At 34.1% G+C, this 15,247-nt stretch overlaps 1 protein-coding gene across 22 annotated transcripts in view; it reads left to right on the forward strand.

The window, feature by feature from the left end:
- The window catches only part of NSD1 (nuclear receptor binding SET domain protein 1), a 163,357-nt gene that overhangs the window by 29,375 nt on the left and 118,735 nt on the right, over positions 1-15,247 (forward strand). For 9 of the 22 annotated variants that reach the window (XM_056811665.1, XM_056811662.1, XM_056811683.1 and 6 more), the window contains one exon: positions 46-1,010. In XM_056811665.1, the coding sequence (XP_056667643.1) occupies positions 63-1,010 (948 nt within the window). In that variant the 5' untranslated portion in view covers positions 46-62. The remainder of the gene's footprint in view (positions 1-45; positions 1,011-15,247) is intronic. The other 13 variants (XM_056811681.1, XM_056811678.1, XM_056811677.1 and 10 more) reach the window with 2 other exon arrangements.

Consider the following 15,247-nt stretch of genomic DNA (forward strand, 5'->3'; position numbering starts at 1 on the left):
ATGGTTCTCTTTACTCTCATTGATTGCTATATTTTTGGTTTGCAGGTTGATGTTGGCCCAGAATGGATCAGACCTGTGAACTGCCCAGAAGAAATTGTCTGCTGCCCTTTTCCAATACAGTGGATTTAGATGCCCCTGAAGAAAAGGACACCCCTTTCGGTAATGGTCAATCCAATATTTCTGAGCCTCTTAATGGGTGTACTATGCAGTTATCGGCTGCCATTAATAGTGGAACATCCAAAATTACTTATGGACAAGATCCATCATCCTGTTACATTCCACTCCGTCGACTACAGGATTTGGCCTCCATGATCAATGTAGAATATTTAAATGGGTCTCCTGATGGATCAGAATCCCTTCAAGACCCTGAAAAGAGAGATTCAAGATCTGGGTCACTAAATGTTTGCACTTCCTTGAGTCCTGATAATCCAAGAGCACTTGCTATGAAACAGGAACCCACTTGTAATGACTCCCCTGAGTTCAAGGTAAAAATAACAGAGACTGTCAAGAATGGGATTCTACACTTTGACAATTTTGTTTGTATGGAAGATGCAGATACAGATATAGAGTCTGAAATGGACACAGAGCAGCCAGGCACAGAGGATGACAGTATAGATGAAAACTTTTTGAAAACAAGGCAAGACTTAACTAAGACAAATGCTACCTGCAATTACAAGCCCCAATCAGAGAATGGTATAGAAGTGCTCATGGGAATTGAACAAGACAGCCCAACAGAAAGTTGTGAAATAAAGTCACCAGTTTTACTATTAGCTCCTCAAAATGAAATGCAGAAAAATAATCAAAGAACTGCCATGGACAGCAGAATTGAAAAACCAGAGCTTCACCCAGGCCCCTGTTCACTAGGAGATACAAATATTACATTAGAAGAACAATTAAACTCCATAAATTTATCTTTTCAGGATGATCCAGAATCCAGTACCAGTACATTAGGAAACATGATAGAATTACCTGGAACATCATCATCATCTACTTCACAAGAATTACAATTTGTAAGCAGTTTTTGGTACAACTTAACGTGTATTACAAACAACTTAGAAACTGATAATTGCTAGTAGAATTTCTGTTGTGTCATTTTGTATTCAGAAACCTATTATTGGTCATGTATTTTGAATTTAGATCTGTTTTTTCTTTGGGGTTGGTTATTTCAAACAATTTTTCAAGAGGAGTTTAGTTTTAGATTACTTGGAAACAAAACTTAGTTTTTAGAACTAAAGGTGTACTTTTTTTTTTAGATTTTTAAGCAAATATGATTGGCCTTGTTGCCTGTCAGTATCACATGCTTTTTACTTGATTTTCAATTTCTTCATTAAGCCAAATCTTGTAGAAAAGGCCAATTACTTTTAATTAAGATAAGGTCACAGTTGCTGCATATATCTCTTTGGTGCAAACCAAAAGTTTCCAGTGTTAATCATGCATAGTAAGTCATTACATTTAAAGTTGCTGGCTGCTGCTCTGAATTTCTTGTTGATGAATGTATGACTTTGGAAACATGGCACAATTATAGGAACTTCAAGCTAATTTTAATATTGAAGTAATTTGGTAATTTTAATGCTTGAAAAGTAAACAATGCATCACCAAGACACTAGTTAAAAGGTTCTTATTGCAAAACTAATGGTCTGCTGCTGTGAAGGGTTGGGCAAATCACTTTTCATCGTTGTGCCTCAATTTCCTAATAATGTCATGAAGGGGTTAGACTAGGTGATTTCTAAGTTAAGATTATGGTTTTGATACTGAAAATATCTTTGCTCCTTTGCACACTGATATAGGCATCAGCATTGTTACTTATAGAAAGCTGCTTTGCCAACAAGTGCTTCAGAAATAACCTTTATGGAGAAAGGTTTGTCAACAGATAATTTTATGGTATGTGGTGAGTCTTTGGGGCATTTGAAGAACTCTACCAAATAGCTGAGCTGTCCTTTAAAGTTACAGAAGGAGAATGTGGGTGTGTCACTTTTGTTTCTGTTGATTCATATCTTAAATATGTCTTAGCTTTCCTTGAAATACTTTTTGATTCTTTAGTATGTCTTTGTATGTATTTTTAATTTCTGCAGATCTATTTTGGTAATGTTCTTGAGTGTGTCCTGGTGTAAAAAGTTGAGATTTATGAAAATGGATAAGTTGCATAAGCTTGTTAAAAGTTGAGCTAATGAAAAATTTTTCCTTTGAGTTCATTTAAATTACTTTTATGTATAGTTTTATCTTTATTTACTTGTAAAGCCTACAAATAAGGTCAGTGACATTTTTTTTTGAATGCTTGTTGTCTTTGGAAGGAAGTAAAGATACGTTAGGAATCTTTTCAAGGAAATAGATCTGTAGGGTATTGGTTGTATGTGTTTGTGTGTTAAGTTGAAACCATTCAGAGCAATTTCCAGATATTACATAATATTTGGAATAACCTAAACTGATGGAAATTTGGAATATAGAGAAATTTTGAGAGAATTTAAATTGACTTGAAGATTGCTATGGGTTTAGTGAAAGTTCCTATTATAAAGACCTTTGGCTGAAATTGAGGTGAATCAGGTGATTCTACTTTTAACTTATACAAGATCTTGATCTTCTTTAAATCCAACCTTAAAAATATGAAGTCACTCAATACTTTGGCATTTGAAATGAATCCTGAGGGAAACAGTATGGTATGTGAGACAGGTCTCTGAACTGTTGCTTTCCTAAATGGTGGAAATCATAGAGTGCACTTAGTATAAAACACAAAAGTAGAAGAAACTGAAGGGAAAACCCCTCAAAACAGAAACATCTCTTAAGTTATTTTGATTGTAAAAATGATGAATTAAGTGCCTGTTGGGATTCAGTTCTTATCACTGAATGCCTAATTCATCCTACTTAGAATCCCTAGAATTAGATTTTTTAGCCTCTCCAATTCCTATGAGCTAGAATTAAAAGCAACCAGTTAATCAAAAAAAATATCATCAAATATTAGGTTCACAGTGTTCGAAATGGAAGGGACTTCTCAGAAGTCATGCACTATAACCTCATCATTTTATAAAGAATGAAACTGAGGACAAGAGAAGTTTTGACAATTGGCAGAATTAGTACTTGATCTCAGGTCCTTTTTTCATTGTACCTTGCTGCTTCTGGAATGAATAATAACTTAGAGATTTATAGACTGTTAGGGACAGAAGAGAGCTTAGAGATCTGTCCAGCTCAGCCTTCTCATTTTACAATTCAAGAAACTGTGACCCACTCTATAATTTGTTGTATATTGACAACTAGTCTTTGGCAGATCTGGATCTTGAACCCAAGGTGATGCCAATAAATTAATTCATATCCTCAATCAGAGTGGTTTAGTAACCTTAATTTACTTTTTAAAAAATGTACTTTGAAAACAGGAAGATAACCATCACAACAACAACAACAAAAATGATCAGAGAAGCTAGGATTTGGTGAGAGCAGTTTCTACTGCCCATATTTTGATGACTATTAAAATATCTGACCAAAGCAGGTAGTTTCTTTTCTTATTTTAGATTTATAACTAGAGAAAGGGAATATGATGCTACTGGGGACTCCAGGGTTACAAATTTGGTGAGACCATAGCCTCAATTCCCAGAACCTATATTTATATCTGTTGTTATTAAATTAAGACTTATTATAAAATAGTAATTGATACTATTTTAACATTCCTTTAAAAATATTACAGCATTAGTCTCTATGTGTTATAATTCTGAATTGTTAAACATAGTTCTTATGTTTAAAAACTCAGAGGACTTGGAGAAGAAACACACAGTTTGAGAAGGCATGGCCAGCTTGCAGTATGCATTATTAGAGGGAAATATCTGGATCAGAGCATAGCCCCACTGAAATGCATGTGTATGTATATGTGCATCTTGCAACAATCATTAGTTGTGTTTTTATTCCCTCCACAAAATTGAATTGCTGTTACCAAAAAGTTCACCAACTGATGTCAGTCTTTCTGGGGATAATCTTCCTTTTTAGGTAGGCTGGCCCACCAACACCAGATATATGAAATATCCTAGGCCTTTGAAGCTTAGGAGACCCTGGTAGGACTTGTGCTTTGCTGGCATAGTCTTTGGGAATTAAGAGTCACCTCTGTGCTATGATACAGTAGAACATGGTTTTAGTGGGAGGTATATTCATCCATATTCTCTCTCTCTCTGTCTCTCTCTCTCTCCCTCCCTCCCTCCCTCCCTCTTTCCCTGTCTCCTTGTCTCTCCTTACCTCTCCCCCATCCCCCATTAAAAACCTTTCACAACCTGGTTCCAACTACTTGGAAGCTCCTTACACATTAACTTACGTTTGTAGTGGCGCCAAACAACTGTCTTGTTATTCTAATATATGCACTTTTCTTTTTCTTGTCTGGAGTGCACTTTTTCTCCACCTCTTAAAATCCTTCATTTCTTTCAAAGCTCACTCTAATGCCATCTCCTACGTGAAACTTTCCAGATTCTCCTCACCTGCTAGTGCTTTCATCTTTCACCATGAGTTGGCTTTTTTTTTTTTGGTATATATTTATATGCTTACATTTTTGTCTTATCTATTAGAGTAGAAGCTCCTTGAGCAGGGATAAAGACCATGATTTTTGCCTTCGGCCTGGTTCAATACTTGGTACATGGTGTTTAGTGAATGTGTAATGATTGACTGATGCCCAAGGTTATTATGCAGACTTTAAAATATATAGTTATTAAATATTTATTGAGCATTTGTGTGGTGAGTGCCTTAACTGATGACATGATTCCTGCCTAAAAGGAAGTTACTATATACTTAGAAAGATAAGGCTAATATGCAAAAAAGAACTGGCAGATAGAGTGTCAGCCAATATGATTAGAATACTGTGTAATTTGTTATTATTATTCTCCCCCCCCCTTTGATTACATTGATACAGGGAACTCCTGATGTTTATCAGCAATTGGTCTGTATTGTTTTAGTGAACTGCCTGGGGGCCCTGAAAGGTTAAATGATTTAACCAGAGTCATACAAGTTGTATGTGTTAAAGGCCAGGCTTTTAGTATAGAGCTTCCTGAGTTCAAGGCCAGTCCTTTAATGCTCTGCTGACTCTCAAACTGTGTGAACAAGAGTATAATTGCTAAAGGACTTCAAGGAAACTTCCTAAACCTGAAGTATGCTGGGAAGACTCCATAGAAGTTCTTGTGGGCAAAGGAATAGAAGGCTAAAAGGTTAGGTAGGATTTGACTACCATAGAAGGGATTAATAGCAGGATCCTATGGCCTGCCTATTCATGGGGCTGTGAAAAACAGTTTTGATTATAGACCAGGTGCTTTCAGATGAGTAATGGAGCAAGATTATGAAGGCCTTAAAAAACTATGCAGAGGAATAATTTCAGGTTTTTGAGTGTGGGAGTGACATCATGAAATAGATGCCTTATAAAGATGTAGAAGATGGATTGATTAGAATGGAAAAATCTAGAGGAAATAGAAATGGACAAAAGGGTAGGCTGAGACATATTTAGTTGGTATATTGATTAGATAGGAGTAAAATGATATTTTACTAGGTAGATTGGTATCTTATCACAGAAACTAGGAGCATTCTTACTGATGTTAGGTCTTTTTATTTGTTTGTTTTAAGTTCTGATATTGGTAACCAGATAGAGATAAAGAAAGGATACATATAAAAGATGATCCTAGCATTTTCCACAGGACAGTGGAAACAAAGGTAGAATGTTTAGGGGAAGTGCTTTTTTGGTTAGTATAGAAAGATCATGAATCTTAAGACATTAATAGAGTTTTGAGCTAAATTTATACTAATACTTTTGTCTACAATGAATTCTTTTTTTTCTCTGACCCTTACTTTCCATCTTAAAATCAGTACTTACTGTGTTTTGGTTCCAAAGCAGAAGAGTGGCAAGACCTAGGCAATGGAGGTCAAGTGACTTGCCCAGGGTCGCACAGGTGGTAAGTGTCTGAGGCCACATTTGAACTCAGGACTTCCCATCTCTGGGTCTGGTTCTCAATCCACTGAACTACCTAGTAGTTTCTCTATTAAATTCTTGATAAAAAATTCACCATTTACAGTTTTGTTGAATAGAGTTGGTTGTATATGATTAATTGTTGGTTGTTGCTAGCCTTAGTTATATCATAATCAGTAATATTTGTGTAGTTACTGTGCTTAAACTCTGAGGTTATAGAATGGTTTTGATAAGACTCTCCTTGCCTTTAAGGAACTTCCATATACGTTACGTATCATTTTGTAGGTACTATAATAATGTGTGTAATATAAATAAGAGTATATGTTTTATGTCAGATTAAGTGAGATAGTTATAAAGTCGTTAGCAGTTCATAAGAGGGATAGAGATTTACTCATTGGAATTTCATGTCCCTACTTATTTGCAAATCTTGTTTTGTCATTAATAATGGTTGCTTATAATTCCATTATTAAATAACATGAAAGGGGAGTCATATTACCCTGATCACCAAGAAACTTGGCTTTTTTCATTAATCATTTTTGTTTCATCCAACCTAAATCATTTGCTGTTTGACCTTCCTATTGGTACTTATAGCTATTTATTTTCTCAGCCTTGGCAAAATTCTTAGATGCAAATATTTCATGAGTCACCCCAATCCACTAGAATTGTCTTGAGGTCCAGGAGACCCTTTGTTGTTGTTGTAAATATGTTTAATTTATAGTTAAGAGAATGATTTTTAAAATTATGCGTGGTTAATCAAGTGCCTATTGAATTGTATTATTTAGTAATTTCTTCAAAAATGCTTTTTTCATAGACATAGAGATAGATGACCTTAACTCAATCTAATCCAACTCCTTCATTTTACAGATAAGGTAATTGAAAGCTCATAAAGATCTATACTTTCCCATGGTTTCATTGTGGAATAAGTAGTGAAGCACAGATCCAGATTCAGAACTCTTTCCAGATCTTATAGACCAGAGGAAATCATACATGTTTGTAACTTTTTCTTACTAACTGTACTTTTTTCTCTTTTTTTTAAATTAAAAAAATTTAAAAACCCTTACCTTCTGTCTTGGAATCAATACTGTATATTGGTTCCAAGGCAGAAGAGTGGTAAGGGCTAGGCAGTGGGGGTTAAGTGACTTGCCCAGGGTCACACAGCTAGGAAGTGTCTGATTTGAATCCAGGACCTCCTGTCTCTAGGCTGGCTCTCAATCCAGTGAGCTACCCAGCTGCCCCCTCCAGTTTCTTTTTTAAATAAAAGGCATCTATCCCTTAGGTATAAAATGTTATTTTGTAAGGTTTTTGAATTTTTGTGTATTTAATAAACTACTACATCACGCAAAAATTATCTCTTTTTTTTGTGAGAAACAATTACATTTGCACATTGGATTAAATTAAGACTAATTACTGGTTATATGATATTCCCTCATATCCTAGTAAAAGTCTAAAGGTAGTTTTTGATGTATTTTATGAGGGCACATTCCCTGTGTCAGCTCTAATTTCACCTACTGCTGTAATCGGAGCTGTACAGTTCTCCCTAATGAAAGTAGGGAAGGTACAGGTTTTGTATGTATTCAATGAAAATAATACAAAACTCATTGCTTTATATTCATTGGGATTTTCATTCTTGAAGGCCTCTTTTGACATGGTTCAATGAAAAATTTTCTAATTTTCTTCAATTTTATATGTAGGAACTCAATTACATCATGTTAATCCCTGAAGAATCAGAGAACAATGAGATGACACTCAATTTTTCAAAATATTTCCAAAAATTGAGGTTTGCTTTTACATAGAAATTTTAAAGTGTAATAATTACACTGGTAGAGTTTGATATTAATTAAGATTAATGGCCAATATGTACAGAACTATACCAATTTTAAAATCTCTTGCAGGGATTTATGGGAAATTTCTAAATATTATTTTTTACTACAGTCCTCTACTAATTTTGGTTCCCTATGTTCAACTCTGATTTGGCCATATCCTAGCTTTTGGAAAATTATTATACCTTTTTCAGACTTAGTTTCCTCATCTGCAAAATGAGGGAAATTAGACTAATTGACTCTATAGTCCTTGATTATCTATGAATCCATGATCTTGAGATCCTATGTTATATTTTAGACCAATTTTAATGCAGTAATAATACTGCATTTACTTGAGTAAAACCCATAATAACTCTAGGGAATATTTATTTATTTTTGCTGAGCTTATATAATGAATTTGAATGGAAAGCTTATAATGCCAGTGCAGAAACCTTGTTATTTATTTTGTAAAATGAATAGTTATCAGACAGTGACTTCCTGATCATATAGAACCAATTATTACTCAAGCTGAATCACTAAAGCTTATAATGATATTCATTCCAGAAGACAGTCCTCATAAGCAGAAGTTTTCAAAAATGGCATAAATCTGGAATTAACAATTAATCTGGAATTTTAAAAAATAGTTTTTTCCCCTTACAACTAAAATCAATTTTCAGGCTTCATGATGTAAGATTATTACAAATCAGAAATCTACCCAGAATCTTTGAATTCTCTAATTCTAACCAATACCAATTGATTTACTAATTGACCTCTTAGGTGTATTTCAATATTCTGAAATATCAGAATTTTCAAGTAAAAATAAACTTAAGTATAGTTTTTAGTATTATGTATATATTATGATTTTGAGCTTTCAAAATCAGCAATCCAGGTGTGAAAAACTATTGTTTTAACCAGAGTATCCCATTCCCTGACACTCTTACGAATATTTGTTTATTATACCATTTCAAAACTAGTTGTAGTCATTGCCTGATAGTCTTTTCAAGGAGTGAAGTCAATATTTCTTTTTTTCTTTGGTTGGTTCATAAAGTTTGAAATATCTTTTTTAAATTTGTTTTATTAGGCTTTGTGATTTTTACCCTCCCCCCAATTAACAAGCATTTATTTTCTCTCCCTCTTATCTCTTGCTTCCAAAAACAACCTCCAAAAACTCTCCAACTACTTATAATAAATGTGAATAGCCAACCAAAACAAATTCCAGCATGGGTTGTGTCTAAAAAGACTTGGGTCCATCACCTCTGTCAGGATGTAGGCAGCATGCTTTATCATGTGGTCCTCTGAAATTGTGGTTGGTCTTTTAAAATTGCTTATCTTTATAATGTTATTGTATAAATTATTCTTCCAGTTCTGCTCACTTTACTGTATGTCAGTTATACCCGTTTTCTCTGAAACTACTTTTTGTCATTTCTTGTGGTAAACAATATTATTATACATTTCATTCATATACTATAGTTTGTTCAGCCATTTTCCAATTGATTTTTTTTTAAAACCCTTACCTTCTATCTTAGAATCAATACTGTGTATCATCACACAGCTAGAAGGGTCTGAAGCTAGATTTGAAACCAGGACCTCCTATCCCTTGGCCTGGCTCTCAAACTTTGAGCTACCCTAGCTGCCCTCCTGTTGATTTTAATTTTCCATTTCTTTGCCATTACAAAAAAAAGCTGCTATAAATATTATTGTACATAAGGATCTTTTTCTCTTTTTTTAAATTCTTTGGTGGTATAGTAGTGGTATTGCTGTTCATGATGTTTTATTAAAGTAAGTCTTGAGAAAAGGTGATTAGATTTTACATACAAAAGATGTATTTTAAAAGTTACATTACTATAACATACAATTTTAAATTAATCAAAAGATTTATTTAGTGCCTACTAGTGATAGAACAAGAGAGATTTGTACTAGATTCTGAGGGAAATAAAAACTGTTAAAATGATAATCCTTGCTCTCTCAAGATTTTACTATTAAATAGGGAGATTATAACATTTACATAAGTATAGTAGAAGTTAGGTGCTTATGAAAGTAGTTAAGAAATTGGGAGAGAATTAATTACTTCTAGCTACAAGGAATAGGGTAATGTTCATAGAAGAGGTGTTCCTGCATCAGGATCTTGGAAAGAGAAGTAATTGAACAAGTGGAAATATTGAAGGAGTACATTCTAAGCAGGGGAATGGACAGATCTTGGCATTCTACAGTATTTTTAAAATTAGAATTTGCAGTAAATTCTTTTGAATAACTTTACTGGTGACAGATCTTTCCTTGAAAGTAGTATTTGGTTTTTAGAAATAACCTAAAGGCATAATAAAGGCTGTGTTGATGACTGATGTAGAAGATCATCCCAGGGGTAGCTTTTTTATTCTTAATTAATGATATTGATTCTGATTCTACTCTTTCAGTGGTTCTGAAAAGGAGCCCACATCTTTTTGAACAGTGAGAGCATCATTGAAATAAGGGTGTTGAAACATCATTGGAATAAAGGCATGTCACTCCAAAGGAATCACTCCTAAAGGATAATATTCATCTAGAAGGATGCATTTGGGCTTTTAAAAATGTCAACTAACTAATTTTGGTCATATTTTACCTAGAGAAAGGAATGCTTGGAAAAATTTGTATCTCATTTTTTTGGTGATTCCCTTTGCCCCAGTGCAGATCATTATTCATACTATCTGTATCCCTTTTGTATTCCTTCTCTTTTTTGCAAATGGTCCCAAGAGTCTGCCCAGTGATCTAGAGGCCATGCTTTCATTCTGTAGAAACAATATTACATTCTTGCTTTATGTCTGAACCACTTATTTAGTAATGTGTACCTTGGATGATCTTTTTTAGAAAAAGTTTTTGTTATTTGGGTATTTGTTTTGACAAAACAGACACTTCCCACAAATCTCCAACCTCCTGGAAAACAGTTGTATACAAATAGCATGATAGCACATGACATTTTCTGTTTGTAGTTTTTTGTTGACAGAAAGGAAGTCTATGTGCTTTAACTTGAGTAGTTCAATTCTTTTGTTGTTCCTTCAATTAGATGTGGATTTTGTTGCTTTTTAGTGTCATCTTTATTTACATTGTTACATTGTCATTATGCATATTCTTTTGGCTCTGCTCCTTGAATGGTGTCCTTTAACCAATTTTTAGTGTAGATCCACACTAGTAATATGTTAGCATATTCTTTCTAGTGGGTATCTTTTGAGTCATTTATAATTTTGGTTATTCTGAGATATTATTAACAGTTACCATCTTAATTTTTTTTTATCATCGAATATTGTTTCTAAAAAGAGTTTTACAGAAGCTCAAATGCCATTTTCCAATTTTTTAGTTCTGGACCCAGTTCATTGTCTACCTATAAGCAGCTGTTCAAGATATGTAAACTGGGCCGTGTCTCCCCAAATGGGTATTGTAATTTTGTCAGTGTTCAGTTTTCACTATTGGTAGTGAGGGAGAGCACTTAAGGAAGCAAGTTTTATTTGCATTTTGCAAATGGAAGTTCAGATAGTGACTTGCCTTCATGGCTGTATGATGAGTTAGTAGCAGAAACCATTGGACAAACAATCACTGACAATTCTTCATTCTCTATCATTTATTTTATGTTTAATTCTATCTTATCATAAACTAAAAAAGATTTGACTTGTATGTTTTGTTTTTTGTTGTTTTTTTTTAACCTCCACATTTCACTTTTGTGGTTAGCTAGTTGAATCCCATGTGAAATACAGTTTGCTAAATGTAAAAGATTTCCTAGGTCAACAAGTGGACTTTTTTTTTTTAAATAGAATGTTTTTGCATTCTTGACTACATATATCTCTGTATCTCTTAACTGGTGTGATGAAAGAGGGCTCCTTTGTTCATATCCCTTGGAAAGATGGGATTTATCATTTAAGTAGCTGTGTTCCTTTAGTTGCTTAATTTTCCCTGACCTCAGTTTCCACTTCTGTAAAATCTGAGGAAGTGGAGAGCAGATCAAAAGTTGACAAACTTGCTTCGTATCCAGGAACCAATCTCCAAATTTAGGGGTAATCAAAAATTTCAGGTTTTATGGTTTAATGTTTGACAATGCCCAAGAATTTTTGTCATAAGTAAATTGTATAATTAGATTACAGTATATAGGGAAAAATCTTGCAGACTGAAGTCTTCCCTGCTTTTCTCAAACCTAAAAGTGACCTGGGCCATCCTACGACCTGATCCCACTACTGATTGGCACAGAAGCTTTGACCTACACCTCTCTTTAGGAAGCCTTGTGCAGCCTTGTCCCTCTTTAGGAAGCCCAGTGCAGCCTTATTGCCAAGGGCACTCTATAATGCAGTCACTTAGCATGGACACCTGATCTACATTGCCCTGTTGATGCTGAGAATTCCTGTACTCGAGAAGTCTATAAACCTCGGCTTCTCCAATAATCAGGGATTATAAGCCTCAATATCTTGGAGGAAAAAGAAAGGAAGAAAGTAAGGAAGGAAGGCATCTTAAATAAGTTTCAGGATGTTTTGACCCTTAGATTCTTTTACACATCATTGGTGACTATTAAGAAAAAAATCCATATGTTCTGCTTATCCTGGGATCAGAGGGTTTGAGGAGGTAGAAACTGAAATATCACCTCATCTCACATTCAGGCAAAATTTTTCCTTTCATCATTCCCTTTCCACTCCCCCCACAGAAATCCCTTAGAAATAATCTTTCAGCAAATAGCTCTTTACAAAAGCAATTGAACTTTTACCCAGAAGCAATTGTATTTTCTTGTACTCGCTCATAATTTTCTCTTTGGAAAAGGGAAGCAGTTTCTAACCTGCCTTTTCTGTCATCTAACCTAACTCTGAAGTAGTTATGGTAATAATAAGGGTGGCATGTTCTGCTAGTGGCTGGAATTTATTGAACCTTTTTTAGTAGCTGATCTCCAGTTCCTTCTGGTTATAAAATTCAGTTCTATCCTTGTTTGTATATCTTGATTAAATTATCCAGTGCAAAATTGACAATATTTTGTTTAAAGTCTGTAGATAGTATACATTATCTTGTAAAGCAGTGATATTAGGTCTTTTTTGTGTGTGTGAAGAAAAGCTTATTCATGACGTTGGGACTCAGATGATAAAATTCTTTTGTAGGAATCTGTTGCTTTATGGTGAAATTTTCCAAATGTAAAGTTTACTGTTAAATAAATAGGAAGCATTTAGTTGCCCTAGTAGTACTTGTGACCTCCAAATCTATTGTCAGATAGGCTTCAGAAATATGCTTTTTGATGCATGGATGAACAAAGAAACAGCACACTATAGTGGGAAGGGTGTAGAGAGTGTCAGATTAGGGGTCAGGAGAGATCTGTGTCTGAATTCACTTCAAACACTTGCTGTGTGATCATAAGTGACTTGATTTCTTCTATTGAATGGATATAGTAACACTTGTATTACCTAGGTCATTGAATATTTGTCAAATAAGGTAATACATTTTGCAAATTTTAAAGCACTATACATAGCTTTTGCTTTAGCTTGGTGGGTGGAATGAGATTTGTATGGGATTCATTGATGTGATGAGAATATTCTTAACTCAGATTTTTCATGGTATAACTACTTGGTTTGATGTGCAATAGAAAACTTTTGTGTACTTTGTCATTTGAATTTCATCTACTCTTTGAGGTAGTAAAGAACAGGTTTAATTTTAATCATTTTACGAATGAAATTGGGATCTCTAAAGGTTGCAACTTTGCAAAAGGGTCACATAATTTATAGTTGGAAAATCTTGACCCCCAGGACTATGTTCCTCAGAATTTTTTTCATCTCCCAGCATCCCTTTCCCTGTGTCTTCATGTTTTCCTAGTTACGTGATTGGTTATAAGTTTTCTGTAACTCCTCTCTCTCTTCTTGATCGAGATCATGGCTTCAGATAGCTCCCTTTTAACTCTAGTTTTTTATTTTGATAAATCTCATAACTATAATACTTTGAGTTATTGCATATTAATTTTAATTCTCACAATTGTTAGATGTTATAATCCAGGTTTTCTTTTTAGTGCTTTCTATCAATGATATTATTTTCCATGTTGATTTTTCTTTCTCTCAAATTTTTTTTTGCTTTCATTTTGACATCACCTCCATTTCCCCAATATATTCCTTCCCCTTCCTATCCAATGTCATCCCTTGTAACAATAAGAAAAAAAAGTTCAGCAAAACTAACCAGTACTCATTCACTGTGTATAGCCCATCCTGCAGAGAAGGGAAGTACATTCTTATCTTTGGAGAAAAACTTTGTAACTTGGTTTTCAAAGTTTCACATTCTTGAGTTCCAGGTTGCCAAAATTTAAGTTGAAAAATAAGAACACCATAGACATTTTCTTTTTAGTGTTAGTAAAACCATAGTTTTTTATGTTATTTGGTCTCCATCTTCTATTGAGAACTGCTTATTATTGATATGAGGAATATATACGCAAGACCAATAAAATAATCATCACTTTATAATTGACTTAGTCTCTAAGATTTTGTGATTCTCAAGACTGTGGAATAAAACTCTCCATTCTTATTAATATTTAGATCAAGCATGTTAGTACTTGTTAGCACAGACTATTCAACTCTCTTGCAGGTTTATAGGTCATGATACAGTGGAAACTGTATTGTCTTTGGAATTAGAGGATTTGGGTTCAGATCATGTCTCTGATGCTTACTACCTGCATGATCTTGGGCAAGTCACTTTAGCTTCTTTTGACTTCATTTCTTTGTCTCTAGGGTGAAGTGTTTGGACTAGATGGTCTTCTGATGTCTCTTCTAGTACTAGATTTGATGATTTGATTGGTTTGTGATATTTCTCTCTGTAAAGAAATAAAAGCCCAATCTACTGATGGCTTTAAAGTTGTTCATCTCCTTAGAAATTAGTCTGAGTAGAGGAAGGCTGTGTGAAGTCCTGGATTTGAATCCCAGTTCTGATATATTTAATATATGACCTGTTACATTACATGAAAAATGCGTTGATTCAACAAGTAATTTTTTTCCTATTAAAATGTTTGATTATGCTTTTCAAAATATCCTTTTCACCTTATGGTTATTCTTCTTCATCCCTTCCCCCAACAGATAAGTACAATCAAAAACAAATCAACAAATTGTTCATGTGAAAATTTATGCCTCATTATTCCACATCTGTTCACTACCTCTGCACAGAGGCCTGAGGCATGCTTGATCAAATTGTTCTACTGGTTCTCCTTCACATTTTACAAGTTTCTAAATTCTCAAGCATGCCTTATTTCTTCATATTTTTGGTTTCTTAAGGTACAATAATATTTCATTATATTCAGAATCTGTAGTTTGGTTAGCCATTCCTCAGTTGATGGACACCCAATTTTCCTTTCAGTTCTTTTCTATCACAAAGTGTTGCTATAAATATTTTTATAGCTCTATAGTGTTTTGACTCCATTGAAGTATATACCCAAGTCAAAAGGTATGTATAGCTTAGTCAACTAGCATTTATTTATTTATTTATTTGCATACTTGTGCTAAGTGGTGGAATTAAAAAGAAAGACCAAAAAAAGTCTATACTTTCAGGAACTCAGACTAATGGG

The sequence above is a fragment of the Monodelphis domestica genome, chromosome 1, assembly GCF_027887165.1.
Source record: "Monodelphis domestica isolate mMonDom1 chromosome 1, mMonDom1.pri, whole genome shotgun sequence".
Taxonomy (NCBI): Eukaryota; Metazoa; Chordata; class Mammalia; order Didelphimorphia; family Didelphidae; genus Monodelphis; species Monodelphis domestica.